General features: G+C 40.8%; 1 protein-coding gene across 2 annotated transcripts in view; it reads left to right on the top strand.

Moving 5' to 3' along the window:
• The first annotated feature begins 14888 nt into the window (after positions 1-14888).
• Positions 14889-27421, top strand: part of LOC128253811 (uncharacterized) — a 34094-nt gene continuing 21561 nt past the window's right edge. For both annotated transcript variants that reach the window (XM_052982492.1, XM_052982491.1), the window contains exon 1: positions 14889-18071. In XM_052982492.1, coding sequence (XP_052838452.1) covers positions 16664-18071 — 1408 coding nt within the window. In that variant the 5' untranslated portion in view covers positions 14889-16663. The remainder of the gene's footprint in view (positions 18072-27421) is intronic.

The following is a 27421-nucleotide window of genomic DNA, read 5'->3' as shown; positions in this document are numbered from 1 at the left end:
GACTTCCGCACAAACGGAAGCCACATTCCGCTCTTTTGCTTGCGACTTGCCATTGTCAACGTTGTGTTCTTGTACTCTTGTATTCTTGGCCCACACGTACACACACACACACACACACATACACACATACACACACACACACTCAAACACACTGATGCATCACTTTTGGCCGACATCCAAGAGTTGAACACAAATTTTTCGAGTACAGTCAGCAAAAAGCGCATTTTGGCATGGAAACATGGCAGACTCAAAAATCACACGCACACATTCGCCATCGGAACACCTTTATGGATTGAAAGTTCAGCAATTAGCGAGCTGAATCGAATTTAACACATACATATAAATATACCTTTTACTTATTTAAAAACACGAAATGTTTACCTATTACTATTTAGTAGCTTAAAGCGATTCCAATAACCATATTAATATTTAATACAATATATTTTTGAAAATACTCCAAAGTATATTTCCTTAGACAGGTATGGTACAAATTTAAATTTTATTGATATTAATAATTAAGAACAAAATTACATTGTGCTATTGCAGATACAAATTAGCTATTTAGTAAGTCACAAAAACCATAAATTGTTAAATATAAATCGGATAAGTTGAGTATGCCCTTGTTTTAGTTGAAACGCATCTATATTCAATTGATTAATGCGTTGAGTACAAATTTATTTGACAGTGAAATGGATATTAAAACAATTGGCATGCTAAACTAATTTAAAGCCGCTTCAGCTTAAATATGCAAATGCCCAAATGAAAGCAGCGGCGGTCAACGGTAATTATAAATATTTGCTTAGCACAAAAACTCACAAGCAATCAACCCTGTGCAGGTGTAATTCCTTCAATTAGCTGTGTCCCCACAATCAACAACTTTCCGTGAACTATAATTATGTAAGCCACTGTCACTGTCAAATGACATCAGTTTAACCGAAAATTATGCTTACGTGACACTCAATTTTTTAGGGGAAATTGTAACTAAATATAAAACAAGCTTAAAATTATAATAAAATAAATTTTAAAAGTGAAATAACTTATTTTTTTTATTGTACACTTAATTATTTATTATCATTCGCTTAGCCATTCTTTAAAGGAAATAATATTAAATAAGTACTGTATTTGAATATATTTTAACATTCGTCAACTGTTATAAAAAGTAAAGGTAAAATAAGTTATTTATTTTTCTTTTAACCAAAAATTAATTATTTTTATAAATTTTCCCATTATATTATCGATATAGTCTCAAATTAATATCTATTATAATGTACCTGTATTTGAATATACTTTCCCAATCGTCAGTTCGATGTCATAGCTTCAAAATCGTATAAATGCCTAATGAATGAAGGTGTCTGTGAGTTCCTGGAAATTGTAGTAAAGTGGGTTATTTAAACAGTTTGTTCGGTGAGCTGGCCACCTTTCTGATTCGGGCTAACTGAGCAGTTGACATCATATACCACCCTGTGCATATACGCGGTATATACGCCATAAAACTGGCCCGCAATCTCCTCTCAATGGAACAATAGAGTTCGCCCCAAAAGGGGTGAGAATTGGGAATTCTCGGTGGGGTGGCATATTTGCCGGCAGCATTTTTGGCGGCAAACGCCTACGCGCTATTGTCGCCACCCCAACCCCACTCGATTTGTCCTTGGGAATTTGCCGTTAGTGTTGCTCGATTGGGGCTTGAAAAATCATTCATTGAGACACACTAACACAAACACACACACACACACACACACGCACACACAGTGGCTAGTTGGCAGTTGTAGAGAGTCGTAGAGATTTTTCGCGTGGGCGTTGTGTGTTATTGCTATTGCCGCTGGCTCGTTGTTTTCATACTCCAAATATTTGTAGTGGGAAAATTCTTGCAGAAGTACTATTGAGCTGGCTTTCTCTCTCTGTCTCTTTCTGTTGTTCGCCATTAAGTTTCGTTTTATGACAGTGTCGCTGGCTTTGGCTAGAAACAGTTGACGCAGCAGCTCCACTTTCAAAAAAAAAAAAATAAATAAAAGAAAAAAAAAAAAGAAAAGCTGGAAATCCCAAAAGAGCGTGGGCGTCGGATGCCTCTGCTTCTAGTTTGCAAATTCCCCAACCCCCCAACCCTCCCACCATTGCGGTTTTTCCTTATTGTGTATGCCTGTCGCGCTTTGCTGATTTTTCTTAATGGAATTTATGCGAGTGTGAAATTTATGTTTGTGCACAGATAGAAAACGCAAAACTATTCTTAGTTCGCGCTTTGGCGAGTGGAAAAACACACGCGTTGCCTACTTTTCTGCGCAGTGACAAGGCCACCACCCAAATCACCCACTTTGATTAACTGCAGCGCGTACGGAAATCGCCAGCACACACTTTCCGTAATAATTCAGATTGGCATTAAGCAGTTTTTCCTGCGGTAACTCTTACATGTTCATTAGCTGTCAGTTAGGCCAATCAAGCTCGCAACACAAAAATAAGGAAACGGTTGCATGCGAAGCCAGCGGGATATCGGTTGCTCCAAACCGGAATATCCCGACGGCAAGTCGCTATGTAATCGCTCGCAGTTATGAATATTTACTGGCATCCTATTTTCTGCCTGGCCCACACACACATTACTATATTATGTCAATGCGAGTGTGTGGGCGGTACAAATTGCTTTTCAATCAATTGAGCCTGCAGTTATTGCACTCACTTGCCCAAAGGTTGCGTCTTATACTTGTATATATATTGCTCATACGACCCGTTTGCCCAAAAAAAGAAAACCAAGACAGAGGGTGGTTCATTCATATATGCCATTGACTGGCAAAACGCCCTCGAATAGTCTTGTATTACAAATGGAAATTTCTTGACTTCTGCCAAAAAAGAAAAGCAGAGAAGGAAAAACCCTTTGTCAGTATTTGAGTTGGAGCCACATGGCGCGGGTGTATGTCTTTGGCATATTTATGATTCAGCTGATAAATAAATAAATTTCATTTAAAGCCCATTTAAGCTTTATTGCCGCCACTAGCCGCTAGCCGGCTATTTGTGCTCATAGTTTGGCTCGTAAATAATAATTCGCCAGAGGATGTAATACGCCTCCACTTAATTTCACAATCTGCAGTTGTCAGTTCGGCGATGCAATCAGATGGGCTAAGCTCTGCTGCTGATGCGGTTATATATTGAATGCACTCTATGCCATAAGGTGTTGCAGCCGCTGATCCTTATGTCAGAGAAATTGCATCAGCATCAGCCACCTGGCCGCAAAAGCTTATTGGGTGCCTGATGTGGGCACAAATGCGTTACCCTCCAGCCTTTCCGGCCTGGACACGTACGATTCCTCTTCAGCTGCTCGGCAAGTTGATAAACTGAGGAGGCATTCGGGTGGAAAACGTTTCGGCGGGTGGCCGCCACGGGAAGAAATGGCTGCAATGTGGATGGAAACCGAGCTACATATGTTACCTCACTTGAACTTGAGTTGTGGTTTTAGGAAGGTGACTGGTTTAGAAGGTCAATCAGTAGCAGATATGGGTATCGTTACAAAATTGTAAAAGAATGGGTTGACAAATTTATCAAGGGGAATGCATAATACAAATGTAAATACATATAACAGAACATTTATAGAAATATAGGTTGTATGGTAACAGACAACAAGCATTTGTTATCTATATACATTTTGCTCCAAAAGCGACTGTATAAAAAGTGTTTAAACTTTTCTTCAAAGAATATTATTATAGTAATAATATACACTCAAATTGCTCCACTGTGCATCTATTTTCTGGCCCACTCATTTGCGAATTTATGTTTGAAACGTGTGGACTAAATTATGACAAACCGCAGTGAAAGTTTCAAAAAGCATTTTCAGCACACACTTAGCGCTCACCTTTACGCCCCATGCCGCCACTTTTGAGGAAAATTTAGAGAGAACGAATACCCAAAAAAAAAAAAATAATAAAATGACCAGCGAAGTGTACGTGCCAGTTTAGTTCACTTCAAAATGGACAGCCACGCCCACTGGAAAACTTTGGCTTGATTAAAGTGCGAACACCGTGCGGAAATGTACCAAAGTTTACGAAAATTTTCCCGAGATGTACGGCACTGTGCTGTCCACCTCTTGGCAGCTCCATGACCATAATTAATGCTTATGCCGAGTGGACTGGCCAGAGACTACTCTTCATTTCGCCGGCTCAATCTCTCTTCTCGCCCTTTTCGCTTGTGTGAATGCCAACTGATGCATTATCTGCACACTGGAAAAAATAAGAGATCAACATGATTGTTGTGGTCTTCTACAAATGTGCTTTTTAGTCTTTTTAATTGTCTAAATTAATAGATGTTAATGAGTATGGTAACTAGTATAAATCTAAACAGTTCAGACATATATATAATAATAATACAATCCTTGATTTTTTCCAAGACTATACTTAAGTTAATTCTTAATTAAAAACAAGTTTTTACTTGTCTTTATTTTTTTTTTAAATACGATTTATGTAATCATTGAATGGTCACTAACATTAAGTGATTACATAAATCGAATTTATTACTCACTGTATTTGATTTAATCTTAAAAAATATTTTTTGTTATTTAACAAAAGGTAGAAAGTTAATAATGCAGTAGCAATAAAAAAAAGATATTTGTCCTTTCAATATTAAACTATTTTTAGACTTAGTGTTTTATTAAAAATATGAAAATATTATGCAGTGTTGTCATAATTAGTGCATGTCATAATTATATTTATTTTTAGTAACCAAACCTTTTCGTGTTGCTTACATTAGTTACATATAGTTTCTCCTTGTGGAAAATTCGAGAGCCTCATAGCTGTGGCACTTGCTTTGCGGCTTTGTGCCTGGGATTAGTTAATTTTGAGATAATTCGAGTGTTAAGCATGTGGCGTCCGGCAATTGCAGGCCCATTCCCAATTAGTTGTCATTATGGGGACCGCTTGTAACTGCTTTCGAAGCTGCGTCCTGCTGGGCGCAGGACACTCCCAGTCCCAGTCCCAGTCGAAAGCCCAGAGAAATCCAGACAATGGATGCCAAAATTGTGTCGCCTGCAAATCAGAGCGGATAAGCGTGTGTGTGTGCGATAAACAAGTCTAATTAAAGCTAACGAGATTAGAACGGACCAAGACGCACTCGAGCACAGTTTTGGGCTTAATTAAATCCCCTGTCAGTTCGTTCTCAACTTGTCAATTAGCCGGCATTAAGCCAGAGTGTTCAAATCAACGAGTACGAGTACGATTATATTTTTTGTCTATTTTCAAAAACTGTCTAAAAATACACGTACTATATGTAAGTGCCCCTTATATGTTGCCCATTTGTGGGCGTTCATGCAATGCAAATAAGTAAATGTTTGCCTTTGGAATCGATCAACGGCATGGGATTGGAATTGGGCCATTTCGTTTCGTTTCGTGTACGCGGTGTAGATTCAGTGGGTGGATTTAGACACCCAGCTCAAGTGGTTAGCAAATAGAGGTCTAAAAATAAGCGAACGCACACATATGTCAATAAGCGACAGGCGTTAAGACTCTTTTTATCTTCACAAATAGGACATAATCTGCTGGATAAATGGGGGATAATTTTCGATGAGGCGCTTTAAAACCGCTAGAAGGGGCTGTGCTGTGCGGTATTTACCTTCTTAGAAAAATCAATACGTATCATATTTATTGTGAAATAAATTGCAAATTTGTATTTAAGCAAGTTATTATAAATATTTGTATAATCTTTTGTTTATATTTTAGTAAAGCTTTTTACTTTTACAGTAGTGAATTTTTCAACATAAAGCTTAAAATGTTAAAAATATAATAAAATCAAAAACTCCTTATTTTTACTTTGTTTATTTTCTTTTCAAGAGACATATTCCATTTTCCATAATAAATTCAGTACATTATCAAATATTGATTCTACTTATTAACGCATCAATTGTTAATGATTACGTTCTCTGAAATCCTTTACAAATATTTTCTTTTTCAATTGTCAATGCCAAGTAATACATATTCAAGTTGACATTGTTTTTAATGAGAAGCCATTATGTCTTTAATGAGCTGAGGCTCGAATGTCATGATATCTTGGCTTTTCGAAAGGCCAAAACTCAAACTCGAATTCGGCACAAAGTGAAATTCAAACAGGACCCCACGTGGCGGATGGTAAACATTTACTTCTAATGATCTATGTGCTTAGTTTGAGAGATGTTGGGATATATAAATAGGTGGTGTGAGCAACAAGCTCGATGGGGGCGGCTGTGCGAGTGGGAGTGTCTCATGCCATTTAACTGGGCTAAGTGAATTATGTTGTTTGTTCTTGTAATTGCTTTCCGTTTAGTTTTGGCCATTGATTCGAAGGGAAGCCAGGTCAAAGGGCAAGTTTCGCTGGCAGATCGTGGGCGTTATTAATTTATGAACCCACCATCTCACATTCTGACCATGACGAGCGAAATTATGGTAATTTGCAAGTTTGTCCTTGCCGAGTTAAGTGAATGGCCGTAAAAACAAAGCGTAAACTTGTCGCTGGGACAATTATGATCTAACAGAGGTAAATTTGACAAACAAGTCGACAACGAAATGAAACCGAAACACAAACAAAAGTTTCACAAAGTTTGCTTTTCGCCATCAAGAACAAATCAAGCAAACGACAACACAAACAAATAAATATCAGACTCATCAACGTCATCAAAATGGCGGCAGGCTGACCGTCCAAGCTTCCAAGACAACAACAACTTGAGCAACAATAATGGCAACAAACACTTGGCCAACAAAAGCATGGCCAAAAGCAACGACAATCCCTCGTAATGACAGTAATGAAATGTAACAGTTACATTGCGCATCGTTAAGTGGCACACAAAAGCCCATTGCTAAGTCGCGTGGGAAAACCAAAGGAAAACTGCAAAAGATGGTCAGGGGTGGCAGTTTGGTTCTGTCATAATAAAATACAAAATTTTCCTAGCCACTCACTCAAAAAAATGTATAGATGCCTAGATTGATTATGTTGTAAATATGTAAAGCATGTATTTCTTTTCTGGTGTAATTTTTTTTTTTTATTACGCTGTGAAGAAGTGTGTCCAAGTATGTACTTAACTTTCAAAAAAGCTAAAGGTAAAAAGCTACATTTTAATAAATTTCTAATTGAGAACATTTGTTGATGCAATACACTCTTACAAAACAAAAATGTATAGTTCATAAAATTTCTAAAAACGCAACTATATTGAAACACTATATTTTTGTTTCTTTTTTTTATTAATTAAAGTTTGTGTCTTACGCCATGAGCAATGAATACCAAGTACTAACCATTTCAGAAATACCAAAGGATAAAAAGCTATATTTTAATGAATTTATGTTATGGACATGAGGTGATTTCCTCATTTCTTAATGCAAAACACTCTAGCGAAAATAAATTATAGTTTATATAATTAAAATTTTTTTTATATGCAATAAAGTTGGTTTATTGGTTTATTCATTTTTCAGAATATATTGTAGTCAAAAAACAATCAACAATAGAACTCAATGTATTACCTTATATATTTTTAGGTTTGAGAGTTTCATCCAGAACAAAGCCCGAGGCTGCATTGGAATGCAGAGAAGTGCTCAGCTTGGTAGGCGGATTCATTTGAAAAGCAACTTAGGCAGCCGCATCGGCCACAGACAAATTGCATAAAAGGGCAGATAGTCAGCATTGTCCTTGTCTGCATTTTCGCCAAGCTGCAGTTGAAATTCGATTAAGCCCGTCGTCTTGCCTTGAACTTGCATTTTAACAACTGCCAACTCTAGTTTTTGGAGTTCCCCTTACAATCCTCCCGACCACTGTCGGAATTCTATTGGTTGACTTGGTTTCTCTTTAACTTTAGTTGGAATTAAAATTTTGTTACAAGTAAATGGCGAACAACAAAATATTAGAGCATTTTCGCGGGGGAAATGAGTAACATAATATTATATTGTTATAAAACACATTATTAATTTAAAGAGCTTTACCCAATTTTTTGAAAAATAAAGAAAATGTGGATTAAAAATTTTCTTGTCGAATTACAAACTACACTATCTGAAAAATATTTATTTATACAATGTTAACTTATAGTTAAAACTAAGAGCTCACATAAATAGTGGTTAGAGCTATATCTGCAAGAGGTCTTCAGCTCATTAACAAAATAAGATTAAAGATACATTAAAGATACATTGAATTTGCATATGAGAATTTTATAGCTACTGTGTTTATGTTAATTTTATGTCTATATGTAGCAAGACTTTCTTAACTACCCACTGTTTAATCTGAATCATTAGTTGTTTGTCAGCCGTAAACGCCTGCATCTGTTTATAGCTATTGAAAACCCCCACTACTTTATCTACCCAAACCGATCTGTTAATCTCAGCCAATATATGGCCACAAATCTTGGGCCGCAATAAGATCAAATTAGCCTAATTGCAAATTAATGAATATGCCGTGCCAGCTGGGAGCTTGGGTATTTATTTATCTGGGGGGTGTGGCATTTGAACTCGATGTATGCTACATTTAACAACAAGCCACGCCTCCCGCCCCTGCCAATCGGGTTAATTATAAATTATTTGAAGCGAGCACTTGATGTGTTGTCATAGATATTAGTCCCAACCCCCTCGTCAACCGTTTAATTATTACTTACGATGTTATTTAAATTTGAAAGGGCGAATGGGAGAGCAAATGCCCCATATCCTGACATTTATCGCCGGCCTTGTGTGCGTGTGGCCTGATCCAATTAATGTCTCGCTGGCGATTAGGCTGCTGATTTGCACAAATCAATGCAACACCACCCCAAGGTCACCACCCACCTGTAATATAGTACCCAGTGTGGGTATAGACCACCGGTCGACAGTGAATTGAATGAATTATTTTACGGCATTACTTTATTGCGGCGTCATAGGCAAAGGAAATGTCATTTTGATTACTCGCACGCGCCATCGAATTCAAGGCGGTGGGGCATCGCTTATTGATTTACCGACAATAATTTGTGCGTAGAGTACAAGCTACAAGTACGTATCTATAACCGATTCGATTTGTTGCACTTTGAGTATTGAAATCGATTGGTTAGCCCTCCCATTTTCTTTGGCCGTTTATAGCGTTTTGGTAGCGTTTTGATTCGCATAGTTATTGTGATGAAAGGGCAAGTATTCCAACTCAAATGTCAGCCACTTGTCGTCATAGCTGACTCATCGTCATTGTCCTTGTCATCGAAGTACTTCCCCCCAGTTCCCAGTTCCCAAGTTCCGAATTCCGAATCGTGAATCACACTAAAGAAACGAAAACAGTTCAAAGCACCGCCTTGCACTACCCCGAAAATCGCCTGCATTCTGTCCCCCGATTCATGTCACAAATTCCCGTCCAAATACGCAGTTGTTGACATTGAAACTGGCATTTATTTTTAGACATCCTCAAATAGACAATAAACAACAACTTTTTGGGTGCACCCTACCACTTTAGCAACGAAAGTTGAGAGCCCTATTAAAGATGCGCATATGGTGGGCGAAGAAGCGTACGCATAATCTCAGCACTCCAGAGGCACGGAGAAAAAAAGGTAGTAAGTCTTTGGTTATATGCCAGAAATCTAGCTGTAACCCTTTAACAGTTTAGTGGTATCATCAATGATTGGCTTTAAAGGAATTTAAATCAGGTGTTTAAATCTTAATAATAATGTATTTCAAAAGATTTTCTTAACAAACAATAATGTATTTGAAGAATTTATTAGGAGCTTAGAAGAATCGAAATTATAAATGTATTACTGTTAGTTTTCAACAAATGAAATTAATAGGCTAAAATATTCTAATATAAATAATTGCTTTGTAGAATTTAATTTACAATAAATCAATGAAAATTTATCTTTTTAGAGCCGCACTACATATCGAAACTAAATGTATTCATAATAAATAGGATTAAAAAAAGGTTTAATATAGATATTGCTTTGTTAAGTAAAATATAAAATACAAAAATATTTGTAGAATGAAATACGTAATCGAAATATTTGCGATGCTTTAAATATTATTTATATATTTTCAAATCTTATATAAATCTTATTTATTTATTTTTTTATATTATTATTAAGACATGCATTTTATGCATATAATATAGTCCGATTCCAAATTTTCCTACAGCTTAGTGCGACTTATCAAGCATAGCAGCAGCTTTATGCTTCAACTGAGTTCTTGGAACATGAGCCTTTGATATGCAATAGATATGCTTAAAAATCATCCTTTTCGGCACTTGGAGATTAAGTTTTTAATGCTCGTTCTAGTGATTTTTTGGGAAAGGCTCTTCCTTAGAACCCTAAAATGTCAATGTTTCCAGTTGAGCGGCGCAAAACAAGCGGCTTGAAAAATCGCCGAGCGACAAGCATTTTTGTCCGGAAACTAATTTAGGAAAATTCTTCGTAGCCGGGAGACATGTTTTATTCGAGAATCGGGATCGAGAGAGTTATGGTAGAAGGGGGGTGTATCAGGATGAGCAGTGGGCAGGCATAAACCCGATTTGCCATTTGAAGCGGAAGTGACCCTTGAAGTCTGATTTTGTCTGTGCGGCCATTCGTTGGCAACGAGATTTTCCTTTTGGCCAGGAGGCCACTCCACATCCACATCCACATCCATCTCCATGTTCATATTTATTTATTTGCTTCTATTGCGTCGTCGTCGCTTCTGCTGTTCAATTTTTAATCAACGGCTTTGATGGCGTCTTGGCAGCGCCTCGTAGAATCCATGCAATTTCCTGTTTGGCTGCGGACGAAGTCTGAAAGACAGGCGGCGCAAAAAGGAAAAGCACCGAGCGCCGAGCGTCGAAGGAAACTCAATTCAACTCGGCTGGTTGTCTATTTATAGCATTTTGGCCATATCCCACGGAATTCAATGTCAACAACACAGCCGGGAACCCAGTACAAATGGGAGGTGAACGGCAGGGGCCAAGGATTGGATGTCGGAGGCCAGAGCCCACAGCTGTCATCCGCAAGTGGCGGCTTGAGCATAAACAGCTCAGTTGATCTCCCATCATCTACCATCGACCATCGACCATCTACCATCAGTCAACCGATTAGGGTCCTGTTGCCGACCAAAGTGCAGCATACTTATGCGAGTTGTAATTGAACTTTGCCCTCTGCGGGCAATTAAAAGCACACCATAAATCACGGCAAGGGGCAGGAGACGTGGAGTGGGAGGAAAAGTCTCTAATTGAATTCAATCTAAGTCCGTCGGATGTTGATTATGTGAAGTGCAAAGGTTAGAAAATTGCAATTTTGTATTACCTTAAATATACCATTTTCAAGGTAATACAAAATATTTAAAATTGATAAACAATTAAGAAACTATGACTTTTTATGTTACCTTTCATTTGCAATTAAATCATTGCCTGAAAGCTATTACAATTTATGATAAAATCACTAACACTTTAAAGAGCAATTAAAACACCAATATATGTAATAACCGTTTTAATTATGAGTTTTAAGTCAATTTTTCCCTCATCTTATCAATACTTGCTTACTAAGGCTCTAAGCTGTAAAATTAATGATTATGTAAGCAATTTATTCGTAAAATGTTCGGTAAATGCAAATATTGAAAAGAGTCATTAAATTATGTACTATATGTAAAATGTGTTTTTTTTTCGGTAAATGCACTAATAAAAACAAAGATTAATAATATGTAGCAACAAGGCAAATATTTAATTACTAAATGTTCCAGTTCAACCATTATTAAAAGTCCTATAAATAATTCCAATCAATAAAATATACTTATGTAGAATTCATGATATTATACTCATAAAGTATACTGCAAATAAAAAGGGTAAAATTCCGATATAACCTTTGGTTGTACATATTTGCATAGATCCGATATATCATCTAAGCCGGGCCCATACGACAAAGCCCTTACGATATGCCCAGTTCAAAGTGCAAAGGTGCAAAGGACCAAAAGAACAAAAAGGATACAACGACGAGGAGGGCCTGTGACGAGCCCAACTGTGGATTCGCCAATGAATCGCTGGTCCAAGGAGTCCACCGGCCAAGACAATGGGGCCAGCCTGCACTCGCTTTTCGAGATTCGTGCTTCGGGTTTTTCGGTCCTCGGTTCTCGGAGGTCCTGCGAGCCTGCTTACGTCACAAAGCTGCGTAGGCGTCACCGTCGTGCGGCGCACCCATCGTCCTCGTCCCGCCCCCTTTGATTTCGCCGATACCTCGGCCATATAGTTGCCCGATTCCCCGATTCCTTGGCTCCTCGGGCGGCGACATCGTTGAAAAACGACGCCAGCCAGGCGGTGATTTTCTCCATATGCCCACCCCCTCCCCCATTCCCATTACCATTTCCCATTTCCATATCCCTGCTCGAGGGCTCGCGCTCTGGTTTCCCCAACATTCTGGGGCTGGGGGGCTATCTCCTGAATGAAAATCCGTGGCTTCGATTTTTGTTGTTGACGTAGTCGTCTCTTGAGTCTGCGCCTGCGCCCTCGCCAGGCAGAATCATCTGTTTCGCGTTCCCCCGGGCGTCCAAATTCCTGCCTGGCCACCCCCAATCCGCTCTGGGCCCAGCAAGTGCATTTGGCTTGTGGTAGGACCGAGTGGTAGGCGAAGGAGGAAGGGGCAAAGGTCCTGGCCAGGCACAGCTGTTTACCGTTTTGCCGTAGAGTTTTCCAACGGGAGTGGAGACTTTCGGGCCGTGCAACAAATTGAGTGCCCAAGCCGGCTTTTCGCGTGGAGACCTTCTCCGAGCTTGGAAATCCCAACCATTTTTGTGCTGGTTATACAACAGTCTTCAAATATTTTTGCCAACTACTAAGCACTTTGTTTTATATAAACATTTGATATAAACAGTTAAAATAATTTATACATTCACGGAAAATACTTAATTATGTAATTTATGGAAAGTTAACTCTTTTGCCTGATGAAACATATATTTAATCATACTAAAAAAGTCCTATTAAAGCAAATAATTAACTAGTATTTCCTTAAACTCATAATTAATATGTGGGGACAAGTTAGTTCTGATCGTTTTAATGCTAGCCTTTATTTATGTTTTCTGACATAACCCCAGATTTAATATTGGTTTATCATTTAGTGAATGACTTGTAAGCTTACAATCACCTTAGTCATGGAAATTTTTTCGCGTATACTCACCTTCTCGTCCATTCAAAACTCTCCACACGGTGGGCAAAATTCCATTCACATGTACCGAGCTCCCAATTCAATTTAATTCACCTCGCTTTAGTGCGGCGAATATATTATAGCTCGCTCGTAAAACGTAAAAGCCACAGACATTGTGACGACAAAACAGGACTCGTCTTGGTCCTCGGTCCGCCAGTCACGCCCCCCGCCCCCAGCTGTTGATTCCTGCATGGGGCGTGTGTGCAACAGCAAAAACAACGGCAAAAGTCGAAAAAAAAAACGAAAAGCGACAAAGCAGGCTGCAAGAAACGATGACGATGTCGATGTCGATGTCGACTCTCTTCTCAGGACATTCTCCTTCATTCATGTTGGCTTTCACCCGAATCGACAGGACCTGCTCCTTCCCCTTCTACCCCCTCCTTCCCCACTTCCCCTCCATTCCCGACTTGGGTAGTGCTCGGGTCGGCGGCCTTAATGGCTTGCAATCCATGTGCTCACTTTTATTCACATTCTAAATTCGGTGCTGCTGCATGAGTTGTGTTTTGGTTTCTGGCTTGGCTTTTGTCGCCAATGTGTGGGCTTCATCGTTTTTCGAACTCCGAAATGTAGGGGAAGCGAATTAAAAGTTTATTGAAAAAAAGCGATCAGCAGAACTTAAGAAGATTAAATGGGATTTTATCTGAAAGTGATCTAAGTGCTTTGTTAATCATTATAATACTCACATATACACTGCCCACTTGGATGTTAAAAAGTATGCTGAACATAATTGGTTTTTAAAACTTCACCGACAAACAAGTCCTTGAGATCAGCATAGATTTGACAACAGATAATTTTTTTTTATTTTTTTAACATAATTGGACAATCAAATTTAATCATTATTTAAGAGTTAGAAGGTGAACATATATGTTCAAAAAACACTTCATAATTAAACCACAAAATGTAAAAGAGCAAAATTTGAATTCCAAATAAAAAAAAATTGAGTCATAACTAATTTCAGAAAATTTTATTTTTTATAATATTAGCAAATAACTATGATTAATTAAAGGGTGGCTGCAAATATATACATCTATGTATATATTTGGCAAAAAGTTCAAATATCTGGCTGAAGCGGTCCGAATTGGAACATTTTTATTTTGTTGAATCATTTTAATCATTTTTCGTCAGAAAATGGATATCAGAAATTGTGTATGCTGAAGCTGCTACAATACCCTAACGAAAAATAAATGAAACTCCATATATTTTAAATATTTATTAGAATATAACAATTTGAAGAAGGTATATTTTGGCAAATGTGAAGCGTACAACTATCTAGAAGTGGCTCAGTTGGCTAAAACGAATGACTCTAGTGAAATTCCCGCAAACTGTCTGCCAACTCACTATCACTATTTATCCTTATCTCGGGACTAACCCAATTTGCGGCTTCACTGAATTTTCCCACTATTATGCATTATGCAGGCAAGAAAATCACCGATTCCGGGTTTTACCTGTGAAAAGTGCACTGAGTGATTGAATTGGAGGCTATTTGGGATTAGCGGAGCCACAGCTGATGACGGCCAAATGGGATTACCCAATGCGATTCGAAGTGGGGAAATGGCGCTTGGAACGAAGGATCCCGACGGCCCACGCATAGTGGCGACCGCAAATCATATGGGAGCTGGGAAATGGGAAAAACGGGAGTCCGACGATGCCGGCTACTGATGGAAAGTGCGCAGGAGCAGGCGCTCTCTCTCTCTCTCTCTCTCTCTCTCGCTCTCATTTTCTTTGGGACTTCGGGAAAAACTCTACACATGCGGCTGGTTGAAAACAAGTGGTTGAGCGGTTATATGGCTCAGTATAGAGCGAACAGTCGTTTCGAGCTCGACTTTTTCCCGCTGGCCGAGTGCACAACAACAAGAAGCTGGAGCTGGAGCTGTGGCTGAAGCTGAAGCTGAAGCCCAGGAAGAAGCAGTAGTAGGAGCAGGAGAAAGCGGAGAAAGGAGAAAGAGAGAGAGAGAGAGCCGAGAGCCAAGAGGACCCAGCAGCCAGAGGAGTGAAATTCGAGGAGGGGCGCAAAGGGAGTGGGTGTACGAGTGCCATAAAGTGGAAATACGAAACGCCTTGAGCGGCGGCAGCGACGTCGACTGCGGCAGCGACAGCGACGTCGGCAGAGGGACCCGCGTCAGGCGGCCAAGCAAAAGGCAGACAAACAGTCAAATCCTGCTGAGACGACACGACGAGTCCTTGCTCGTCGGTTCAAACGTGCGGAACACTCTTGGAGCCAGTCGAACCAAAAAACAAGACACAGGAACACTAGAAGCCAAGCTAGTCCACAAAACACCACTCACCACTCACACACCACTACACACTTGCCCCCCAAAATAAAAAAAAAACAACAAGGGAAAGTTTTCACTTCAAAAATTATAATTAAAAACAAATACCAAATTTAATAACCAAGTCACCAAGTCAAAACAATATGTTGAAGATATATATCCTCATCCAAGTGCAGTGACTCGTGTGCAAAAGTTATCCAACCACAACACCCCCAAAAAAGCAAAGAAATCAGTTCCAGTTAATTGTTCTCCCTCAATTGATGGCTAACACTGTGAATTTTAATTAATATACAAAAAAAAAACGTAGTTTATATGAAAAACCAAAACGAAAACTAAGTGCCGCAAGCTGAGAGCGCTAAACACGGAAAAGTGCTAAAAGTTCCTTAAACAAATATAAATAACAAAACGAAAAAAAAACAAAAGCAAAACAAATTATTGTTACAACTACTTATAAAAATATACAAATTATACAACATCCATTTTCTTTGCATTTTAAACAAAAAGTGTTAAAAACGCGTTACTAAAAAGTGAGCAGCTCAAAACAAGAAAAAGGGAAAAACCAAAGTGCCGCGGAATAAGAACTGTTAAGCCTACGAGAAATTACAGAATCGAAAAAAACAGTCCAGTGTAGAAAAGTACGGAAAAATCAAATCAAAATTGGAATAGTGCCGACGGAAGACAGCAACTAGTTGTTAGCAGGTATAGCCCTCAGAACTAGCGAGGGCGGGTCGTCAGAGGCCAAGCAGGTTCAAGCGGCCACATACCCACATATACCTATACCAACTCCAAACTCTCGAGCCCCGAAACCCAAACTCCCCGGCCAGCGTAGACAATTGATTATTGATTTTGTCTAAGGCAGCAGGAACTTCACAGCTTAACGTAAAACAAAACTTGGCAGCAGGGCAACAAAGGGCGACGAAAGGCGAGAAAAACAACGAAGTAGAAGACCAGAGGGAAAAAACCAACACACTCACACACACACACGGAGAAACCGGAAAACTCGGATCGGAAAACTCCGGTGTTGAGTCCAGTGTTGTGCAATGCCAGGCTTAGGCCGGCACAGTGTTGGTCAGCAGAGTGGGGCCTGAAGACCCACAAAAGCTGAGTGCGAAAAGAGCGGTCTAAACTTAGTGACGAAGAAACAATTTTGAGGACAACCCCCCTCAAGACCACCTGCCATTCTATCTCCCCCCCCCCCTGGAAACCCGCCCCCACTGTAATTTCCCCTTTGGTCAACACCCCGCCATCACCCCAAAGAACCGCCAAAATAAGCCGTCTAATCGAGAAACTGCGACAGACGAACAAACGGAAAATGTTCTGCTCGCTGGCCCAGACGCTCTTCTGCGTCCTGCTCATCCAGGGCGGCCTCTATGCCCTCCACCTGAGTGGCAACGGGGACAAGTCCCTGGGCGAGGGCAAGGCCATCCAGGCGGTGCCCAGCCAGGCGTTGGGCCCCTCCGTCGGAGGAGCCTCCTCCTCCTCCTCCGCCTGGCAGACGGCTCCGTCGCAGCAGCAGCAGCACCAACAGCATCCCGGTGGATCTCCGCCGGGCGGTGGCTCCTCGCATGGCCATTCCAGGTCAGCGGCGGCGGCCGCCTTTGATGCCACCACCGTGCGGCTGAACAAGGAGATCGCCGACATGGCCCAGTTGGAGCGGGAAAGGCTGATGCTGCTGGCCCGAGCCAAGCAGACGGCGGAGCAGCCGGCGGGCAATGGCCATGGACGTGGTCACCCCTTCATCGCCGGCCGGATACAGATGCAGCCCAGCGAGGAGCTGGACGTGGGCGACTACCCCGCCCTGCTGCAGCAGGCCGCCCGCGGCTACATCTTCGGCAATGTCCAGAAGCAGCCGCCCACTCCGATCAGCCTGGAGCAGGACTACGAGCAGCTGCGGGAGTTGGAGAACAGGCCCGTCAAGTACTACGGCCGGGTGGTGCAGCCAGCGGAGCGGGAGGATCAGGCCGAGGCGTTCTACGAGCCACTGCACTCCTTCGGCGACTTCGATGACTTCTCGGAACTGGATCAGGAGCAGGAGCAGGAGCCGCACATGGGCAGCGAGGACGAGCTGCTCAGGGATCTGGATGCCTACCAATATCACGGGCTGGAGGAGGAGCCGCTGCCGGAGAATCCCTACCGCACGCTGGAGCAGCTGGAGCTGGCCGCACCCGATTCCCTGCAACAGCTTTTCGAGCAGGAGCAGGAGCAGCGAGATGCCCCCTCCAAGGGCATGCACACGGGCAAAGGCCACAATCCGGGAAACTACAACATAAGGGTGCAGCAAAAGTGGGCCCGGAAACGAAACAATGGCCTAGGAATCGCCCATAATCCCGAGGCGGAGAAGCAGCTGCAGCGCCAGATCTTTGCGCAGCACTTTAAGCCGCAGCGAAATGGCAAGCTATTGGAGCCCTCGGCCAGCAAGCATCTAAAGACCTCCAGTCGATCCGGCTCGAAGGACCCCGAGAAGGCCAATACCGAGCTGGGAGCTAGTGCATCCGCCACTGGCGCAAATAAGCAGACAACAGGCGATGGACTAGCCAAACAGCAGACGGAACAGCAGTCGCAAGACAAAAAGGATCCGGGCCACAAGAGATCCGGATCGGGATCAGCGGGATCCGTGGGAGGCGGCTACTTGCCGCAGCCACCTGTATCCCATAGTATAGCCAGCCAGCTGATGCTGCGCACCGCCCGCGGTCAACGGCAGTACGATGTGCCACAAATTGGTGAGTTTTTAGTTATATCTATAAATATATATTCAAACTGTGGGTGTGGTGGCCACACTACAGGGTTGCCATGGGGCAGTTGGCAATCGATGGAACCAATCAAACGTCGCTGGCTCGAACCTACGACCTTTAGCCGACTGTCTGGCATTAATTCGATCCAATCAATTCCGCACTTAAAGCCCTTACTACCTAAGCCCAGAACTTTTTGCCTTTCATTGAATTAAAATTTAAAATTAATCACCGAATGTTGGGGTTTGAGGGACTTTTAAATTATAAAACAGTTTACAGAATCTTAGAATCTAAAAATAGTGCAAGCTATTTATAAAACATTTTTATGGGCTAGGGTTCATAATAACATTTAGAAATATTACCACAAAGTTTGCTATTTAGAAGCTAAAAACAGAGCCTGATATTTATAGGTAATTGTTTTAAGGTAAGAACTTTTACCTGCAAAATAGAGTGAACAATTATATTGCATAATTTTCAAAGAACATTTATACGCTCCGACTAAGTTCTGATACTGAGTGTATTCAAATTTAATTGATAGCTTAGAAAGTTGGCAAAAAAACCCTTTAAAACCCTTTGTATAATAACGTTTGGTAATAATAGGCAATGGTGAATTTACAAATGCGTGCTAGAGGGTTAAAGAAAGTCGGTCAATATCTCTCCAATATCTGTGCGTTTCATGTCGTGTTAAATTTATTCAATTCGAAGTGAATCGGATCGAGTCGAGTGGAAACACCTCGCTTGACCTCCTGCTATATTTCTCTTTGTGTCTTTTGTTTGGGGTCGAAAACCGAAAAGTAAGTCGGCCAGGTCCCGAAGGACAAGCTATAATCGCTCTATTTCCGTCCTTATTTCTTTGCGGCAGTTATAAACGCGTATTTGTAGGTACACCTTGGTGTACTAGCGTGTATACTCTAGTTTTTCTTGGCCAACTCCTGCATATTTCATGATCCAAGGTGGTGCAGTTTGGCTGGCAATTTAATCCTTTTAGCCGTCCAGTGGGTGGTGCGGTGGACGGTGTACGACTAAGTCATCAATCATCTATCAGCCAGCGTTTAATAGATTGTCACTAAATCATTTGTCAACAATGGCCAAACACGGAAAAGTTTTTGCAGCTATTTTCGGTAGTTTGGCCAACTTTTCAGCCCGTTATTTTTGGCCATTGCATTTAGCAAATTAGTCGTAGGAAGGAAACAGCGGATGGAGTGAGGCTGTATGGAAGTTCGTCCTTGGCTTTCCTCCATTTCGGGCCGTTGTTAATCACTTGGCTGGCTAAATTACTTTACAACAAGTTTTGATGGTCGCCATGAATACGGAATGCGCTTAGAGAAAGTTCGGAAAACGGGCAGGATCGGATTGGGAGGAAGACGACTGCTTTAGTCTCGTCCTGTCGGGCAATCAATTTTAATTTTTAATTAACACTTTCAAGTTTAATGGCGACATTGTTATGGCCGTGAGCTAAATGCGATTTCATTGCTGGCCAGCACAGAAAAGGGGATGGTTGCTGGCCACTTCTATGCCAAGTTTTGAGTTTCAAAATCTTTCGCTAGAATTATCCACAATTCAGTTTACTCTGCTGGCAATTAAATATTCTGTTCAATTTGCTTTAATCTACAAATCTACATCAGCTCTACACTTTTATAATTGAAACCAAATTGAAGTTAATTAATTGAACTGCAAGTATTAGTTCAATTAACGTATCTAGTTAGTTGTTAGTTCTTTCTTTATCAGAATCATTGATTTTGCTGACACTTTGGTCAAGTTTCTTTTTGTCCCAAACTTAGCAAATTAAGCATTGTCTTTTGTAGAAAGAAATACATAAGAAACTTATATAATTTAGTTCAAACTTCTTTGTTTCCGTGACCTTACAAAAGTTCTTAGTTTTCTTGTCTTGATAACTTAAATTAAATTAAATTAAATCAATTAAATTTTTTAGTGCGGCAATGGGCTAAGCCACAAGTAAAACAAAAGTGGGTAAGTTTCCTTGAGGCAGATTAGCCAATTAAATTAAATTGAACTAGTTCATTATCTGTACCTTACCGGGTTTTCCACTTTTCCTTCATTGCTCTTTGTATTTTGCCATCATTGAACAACTGATTTGGCAAGGTTTTTGCAGATTGAGAGATGTACCGAAAATTCAATATGAGACAATCAATGAGTTTTCATTTTATGCGCATGTTTGCACAATTTTCCTCATTGTTATGGCTGTCGTTGCTTTCCCTCTCACTCTCTGGTTTTCTTATTTCGAATTTTTCCTTGCCAGCAGCTCCGCTTTTCCCACATTTCTGCGTCCGTATGTGTGTTTGTTTATTTCCGCATAACGTCATCAAGTGTCAGCTGTGAAAACGTCAACGCTTTGCCACCCGTCGCTCCTCACTTCACACTTTCGCTGGTAGTTGGTAAAATTACAATTGTCCCTAAGTGTTTACACTGGAAAACGATTATAAGGATAAAAAGACATCGCCGTGAGAACCCACACATGTGTCAAACAACAAAAAACAAAACACGGTAGCCCGGGATAGTGCGTTCATGTTCTGTGGTGTTTAAACACTTACACTTTTTAAAAATCCCTAACAAATTTACATCATAAAATGGAAGTTACAGTAGTTTTTTGGTGTTTCCTTTAACTATATATAAAAAACTTTTTACATTTTCTGTATAAACGAAAAGCAGTATAACAATATTAGAACTATAGCCCATTTTTGTCTTTTTCATGTTAACTTACATTTAAATGGAATATAAATATAGAATTGACAAAGGCTTAAAGTAACAGGACAAGACTTATTTCTTTAATCTATCTTAAAAGCAAATCGATTTTCTTGCATTTAAAACCATATGCTTTTAGGAAAATTTTTTTTCCAAGTACCCATAAATTCCGTTTTTGGTTGCTGGTCTCTGACGACCAAAAGAGTTTGCTCCTGTGCCACAAAAAAAAAAACAAAAATGGGAATATGCTCCCGAAAAAACAGAACTTCAATAAACCCGAAACACATTTTCCCGGGAAACCTGCGGCTGCGTTTACAACTTGACATCATTAAAACGCGTTCACAATTTACGATCCTGCTGGTCCGGTTTCCAGCTAATTTAGTAACAACACCCAGGGGGTCTGAGGCTACCAAACCGGACAGAACGAACAGGACGAACGGGACGAACAGGATAGGACGCCTCCGTTTGACAAGTCCTGGCTCCCATGACCACGCCCACGGCCATTTCCTGTGCGTGTGCTCCTGCGGGATTATGTATGTATATGTATATGTAAATGTATTTGTAGATGTATAGTTTATGCGCACGCCTTTAGTTTTTCCTTCACACCCAAACCAACATTTTCATACCGTGGCGGTTGATTTAATTTGTAATTTGAGTACCGCTCGGTCCTCAAGTGGCCACTTGGCGGCGAAAAGATCATCGATTTGTGGACCTTCCTCATCGACGTCTCCTCGCTCCTGTCAAATATTACGCAAATTAGTTGGAAATGGATATTGGAGATGCGTCTATCAGTCTGTCCGTCTGTCTGTCAGTGGCACAGCCCCCGACCTTTTCCAATTTTCCGCGTCACGAGAATGAGCGTGGGTGGCTGCAGACGAGCGGGTGGAAAATTTCACTACAGCGACAGGTTGTCTGCCGCAACTTGTGGGTTCCACTTAGTCGTCGTCTGTTGTTGTTGTGTGTGTGTGTGTGTAGCTCAGCTCAATAAGCGGGAATGGATATGCAAATGGTCGGTTTCCAGGCCACTCGACGACCAGCGACAGATCAGACAAATTGAGACTTCGCAGACAGATTGGTTGCCTTAGAGATCCGTAACCCTCTTTACTCTGTTTGCTAAGAAATTGTATTAAACATTTTTCCATGGACCTTTCATACTTTCCGTTTTATTAAAATAAAATTCCCCCCTTTTTTTTGGATTTAATTATAGGAAGATATTTCAACTCAAACTCAATTATGATGAGAGCCCATAAAAAACCTATTAAATGTATCGGGCACTTGTGTTTGGCCTTGGACCTTGCATTTTAATTAATTTAATGACAGTTTTTTTACTCCGAACAAAATTTTTAAAATAAAACCTTTTGTGTCAACCCCAAAACAAAAACTTATCATGATAAATCAGCTCTAATTAAGCACATAGTTAATTAAGGTAATTGTGGCTTTTAAAAAAGGAGGCTTTGAAGGGACGTATCAGTAAGAATGTAGTACGTCAAATCCATCGACATTTTACGTCAAAGTGCTCACTTTAACTTGAGGATTTTGGGTTTTGGTTTTTGTTTTTGGCTGTTTATTTTTGGGCTGTATTTTGGGGACATCTTGTTGCGTACGCAGCTTGCCCTTTGACCTACAAAAGATGTATTGTACTATATACACTTTTGACATTTTCTGGAGGCGCCTGAAATATTCTCGCTACCACTTTGCCCGTTCCTATAGTTGAATGATCCTGCATTTTGGGCCCTAAAATCTAAAAACTGGCCCCATGGCTAATTAGGAGGCAAGGACCCATTTGCATTTCGGCCAAATGAACTGGAAGCAACAACGCCACGGTCACGCCCACACACTGAATTTGTTAATGAGGTGGACACAGAATTTCGGCCCGGCAAATTAGCCTTTTGACTTAATGCACTGGCCAAAAATAAACAGAAACGTGCTGAAAGTAGATGAATCAATAAACAATGACATCATCGCCAGCATCCAGCAGTTAGTCAGTCAGTCAGTTTGACACTTTGTCAGTTTCTCAGTCGGTAGGGGGGGAAACTTTAGACCCTCTGGACTGCATATTTAATTGTGGCACACGACAACAGCGAAGATGGGGGAAAATATTTACATTAGCGTAAGCACAGAACGAGTAGGGATGTACTGTAGGGGTGTGAAAAGATGGGGCCAAAGGACGTGGCCATTGAGCAGGCCAATTGTCTGGGTGAGAGTGTGCGTGATGGTGGCTCATTCAGCCAGTTTGACGACAGCAGCAGCAGCAGCAGCAGCAGCAGGCCAAAAGCTAGCCAAAGTTTTGCTTTCTTCTTACGTCACAGAACAGTCGTCTGGTTTCCGAGAGATTGACACACTTATACCCACACACCACACACCATATACCATATACTATACACCATAGTACTCTATGAATCTGGCCAAAGTGGCTAAAGGATTGTGGCATGCTGCTGAATAAACATGGCCAAATAGCTGTGAGCACTGCATAAATATCAACTATGGGGCAATAATGAACCACACCAAGGCGGAGATTTTTGGCCGAAAATCTATAATAAGACACTGGAGACCGGGCCAAAGCATACATATAGTATATGCTGTATACAGTATATCCTATTTGGCCAGTCAGCTCTTAGTCATCCGTAATGAAGAGCGAAAAGAAAAGCAGAAAAATAGAAAAACCAGTAAAACTCTTCGGCAAATAAATGTGGCTGAGTAATCGCATGAGTGTGTGTGTGTGTTTTGGTGTGAGTTTGTGGTAGAATTTTTTAGTCAATGAAGCGTCAAGGACTTTTTGCTTATGATATATTTACCCAGAGGGGCGAAAAGAAGAGAGAGCCTGCGAGTCCTTAGCCACAGAAGATGATGCAATGCAATCAGGAGGAGGCGGCAGGCAAGAAAGTGCGGCAAGTAGTGCCATAGTAGGTATCCTGGCTGTATCCTTCGCGTGCCTAATGAGTTGTGAGCTGACGCGGAATTTATGAATGAATTGCGGAATATGATAGAGACTTAGAGAGAAAGAGGGAGACAAAGAGAGAGAGAGAGAGAGAGAGAGAGCGTGAGCTAAGGACGAAGGCTCATCAGGCAGCGTCCTTTGCCATTGTTTCAGCTCCAAGTGAGCGTAAAATTAACCAAGTGTTAGCAGCTTCACGTAATTGGCCTGCTTTGCCTATGAATAATGCTTTATTTATTGGCCATACTTAGACGTATTCTTAGATGAATTTTTGGAAGGAGACAAATGTGTGTATTGTTATTTGCCTGCTTTGCATATAAACAATGGGTTATTTATTGATTATACTGAGACGGATTCTGGTATATATGTATAGAAAAAGACAAATATAATTATTATGTAACCTTAGGCATTTTTTAATTTCCTGAAAACTAATTTACACGCTTATCTTATTTTTAATAAAGACTAAAGTTCATCTGGTGTGTCCACGCAAATTGCAATTTAATTAAACACTATTTATTTGTACAGAGATCCGCTTGGCATAATTGGTACTGAAAACCTGAGCATTTTAATTGTCGCACCGTCACGTCGCCAGTCGCCAATGACGCATGTCAGCCACGGTTTCTGAAAATGAAACTGAGCCTGAAACTGAATTTATCATGGGCTGAAAAAAGGAATTGCAAATAAGTTAATCATTGGCAAAAGTATAGGACTTGCTGAAATTAAAAAAAATATTAAAAAAAGAGTTGAAAGGTAAATAGACATTGGATTATATGCACAAATTATATATTAAGTGAATAATGGTGATTCAATTTCGATTGGACGTATATTTAAAATAAATTTAAAGTCCAAACTTGCAAACGTTAGTAATGTTAGCTATATAATTAAGGTTGCCACTCAAATCTGTGTGACTTTATATCCGTATTTTCTGTAATTTTAATAATTCTTGTCATTTTTATTTTACTTAAAAACAATCTTAGACACCTTTTGAAAGTTATATTAAAACTGCAAAAGATATTTTTGCTCAAATTAAAATTTAAATTAGTTTTGAAATAGTCACTAGGTCAAGTACTCATTTCTAAAGAACCTTGTCCCTTGTGTATCAGCCTTTTGGAGTGAGTCCCTATCCCGACACATAGCAGCACTCCTCCTTAAACCCCCCCGGGAACCTAAAAGAGTTGAGTGTGACCTCCGAGGACTGTGACTGTGAACTACGCAGATACGCAGTCGCCCGTGTCCTTGAAAATGTCGAATGGTAAGGGCAATTGGGTGGAGGGCCCAAAAAAGACCCAATAACAATTGCGAGGATACAAATTTGGCTGGCAGACTGGCATACTGGCAGAGGGCTGGCTGAAGAGGGTTCACACACAGCAATGACATATGCCGGCAGTCTTCGATGGGGACTGGATGGGGACTGGATGGGTACTCCATTCCACCCATAGGGACTGGGGCCAGTGGCTGCTCCATGTGCGTCACAGGTCATGGAAATCAAACGCAATAAAAATCCATAGACCAACAGTGAAAACTGGAGCAGTCGTTGTGTGCGGCTATTGTGTGTGTGGTTATACTTCTAGCAGGCACTGTAGCCAAGTGCATAGTCATGCTAATGCAAATTATGGCTTATTTAAGCCGACAGCATCAGCATCAGGGCCTACTTTAAGGTGCTGGCTGCAAGACTGCAACACTTCAGCATGTCGCATGCATGGCAGAACTAAAAACTGAAATTAAAAAAGTGGAAAAAGCACTGGAAAAGTAGCAAAGAAAGCGGAGAGCTCTTGGCCAAGTTGGGATGGGATGGGATGGGATGGGATGGGATGGGATGGGATGGGGGGATTGGGGTTAGAGGGACCAGGGGATCGGGAGCGCTGCCTACTTAAAGGCTTCCGGGCCGGCAACTCGCATCGCATCAGCCGTGCATAATGAGGCTGGCACTCTCACACAGCCGCATGCATAATTTAGCAGCAGCTCGACGGTCTAGAAAAACAGATACGCCGGATGGTGTGGAGGTGTCCCTGGGGGGCCAAAGCTCCTGAGTTCCTTCGCAGAGTACTCAGAAAGAGCCGGAGAAAGCCGGCGCTTTTCTTCCAGAAACAAAACCAAACCTTTTTCCATCGCTTCGATCTAGCCGCTCCCCAATTTTCGCATAATCATCGTCATTGTCGTGTAATAAGCGAAATGGCTTGGGTTTGGGTTCCGCTCCGGTCCAAAACAATGCAATATTTATGCGGGGCTTTGTTTATTTTAATTCGCAAGAAGAAGAAATTATTATTGTTATTTTAGCGCCAGCCATCCGCCCACCGGCCAGAACCTACAAACACTTTTCAATCAATCATTGGCTTCTGCCGCCATTACTTTCGCAACATGTGTGCTGGTACATTATTCTTTCCCATCAGGATAGGCACTGAAAAAACATTTCTTAGAATTAAGTCTTATTTGTTTCCTATCGAAATTGTTTACAATTCATTTGTATAAAATATAAATTGGTTGAAATATTTTATAGAGAGCTTGAAAAGTTTTTTTTAAATTATAACTCTAGTTTATTGCTTATAACTAAGTCTTATTTTAGTTTTGAGAAAACGTAAATGGAATGTTCTTTAAATTTAGTATTACTGGGGTCTAATAGAACTCTATTGCTTGCAATTTATTATTAAAAAATATATGTGTTTAAAAATATTTGATTAAGAGCTTGATTTAACTAACTTCAACATTATTAAAGTTTCATTATTGACATTATTTTAATTTTTAAAAATTAAAGGAAATGAACCAAACTCTATTAAAATGTCTGAAATCGTTTTGCATATTTCTAACCATACTTGTTCGATATTTTTGCTTGTGCGTTATGTTTGAGTATCCGAAAGCCAGGTAGGTGGCAAAAAGCAAAGCAAACAGTTGCCGGAAAACGCTGGCTAGAAATGGAAACGACGAAAATGGGCAGGGGAAAAACGGGAGCTGGGAAATGGCAGGCCAACACTTGTTGCCCGCCGCAGACCTACAGCAAATATCGCGCCACACCTGCCGGGGAGTAGAAAACACAACAAAAATTCGGGTAGATAGGAAAAGCTGAGTGCCGGAAAAACTGGAGAGGAATACCAGATGGGGCTTCAGTTGTTGCCCAAGGGGATGCCAAATTAAATTGACCTTTGACAGTGTGGACATAATAAATGCTGCAAGGATGATTCGCTAACGAAGCAAACGGCTGGCCACATCTTTGGGCTCGAATAAATCCAGCTCAAAGCTTAATACAGAACGCAATGTCTGCGGTTAAAGGCTGGATCTGTCACCGCCTGATTTCCCCCGCCAGCATAGGGCTTTAGTTGAAATTGACAGCTGGTTTCCAATTAAATAAGATTTATATGTTCCCAGAAATGTTCTGAGAAAGCCTGAGAAAACCTGAGCAAGCAGAACCTGCACACATCTCCGTATCAATCTCAATGCTCGCCTCCACTGCCTCAATTGCGAATGGAAGTTTCTGCATTAATATGCCAGTAGGTGACTCCACCAAATGACCTCGGGCTGTCAATTCGGGTCGTGTGCGTAGACCAAATATAGCCACGAACTTTGCTAATGGATGCACACCATGTCAAATTGAATTTATTTCGAGCCCCAGAATAATACGCCCAGAGATTCCTCATGTTTAATTTATTGTCTGTCCTTGTCGCTTTACATTAAGCAGGTGAGTTGACAAAAGACCAGCAGAAGAAATCGT

This window comes from Drosophila gunungcola, assembly GCF_025200985.1.
Source record: "Drosophila gunungcola strain Sukarami chromosome 2R unlocalized genomic scaffold, Dgunungcola_SK_2 000004F, whole genome shotgun sequence".
In the NCBI taxonomy this organism is placed as follows: domain Eukaryota; kingdom Metazoa; phylum Arthropoda; class Insecta; order Diptera; family Drosophilidae; genus Drosophila; species Drosophila gunungcola.
Note: the sequence above shows the minus strand (reverse complement) of the source record. Positions and strands in the feature narration are given on the sequence as shown.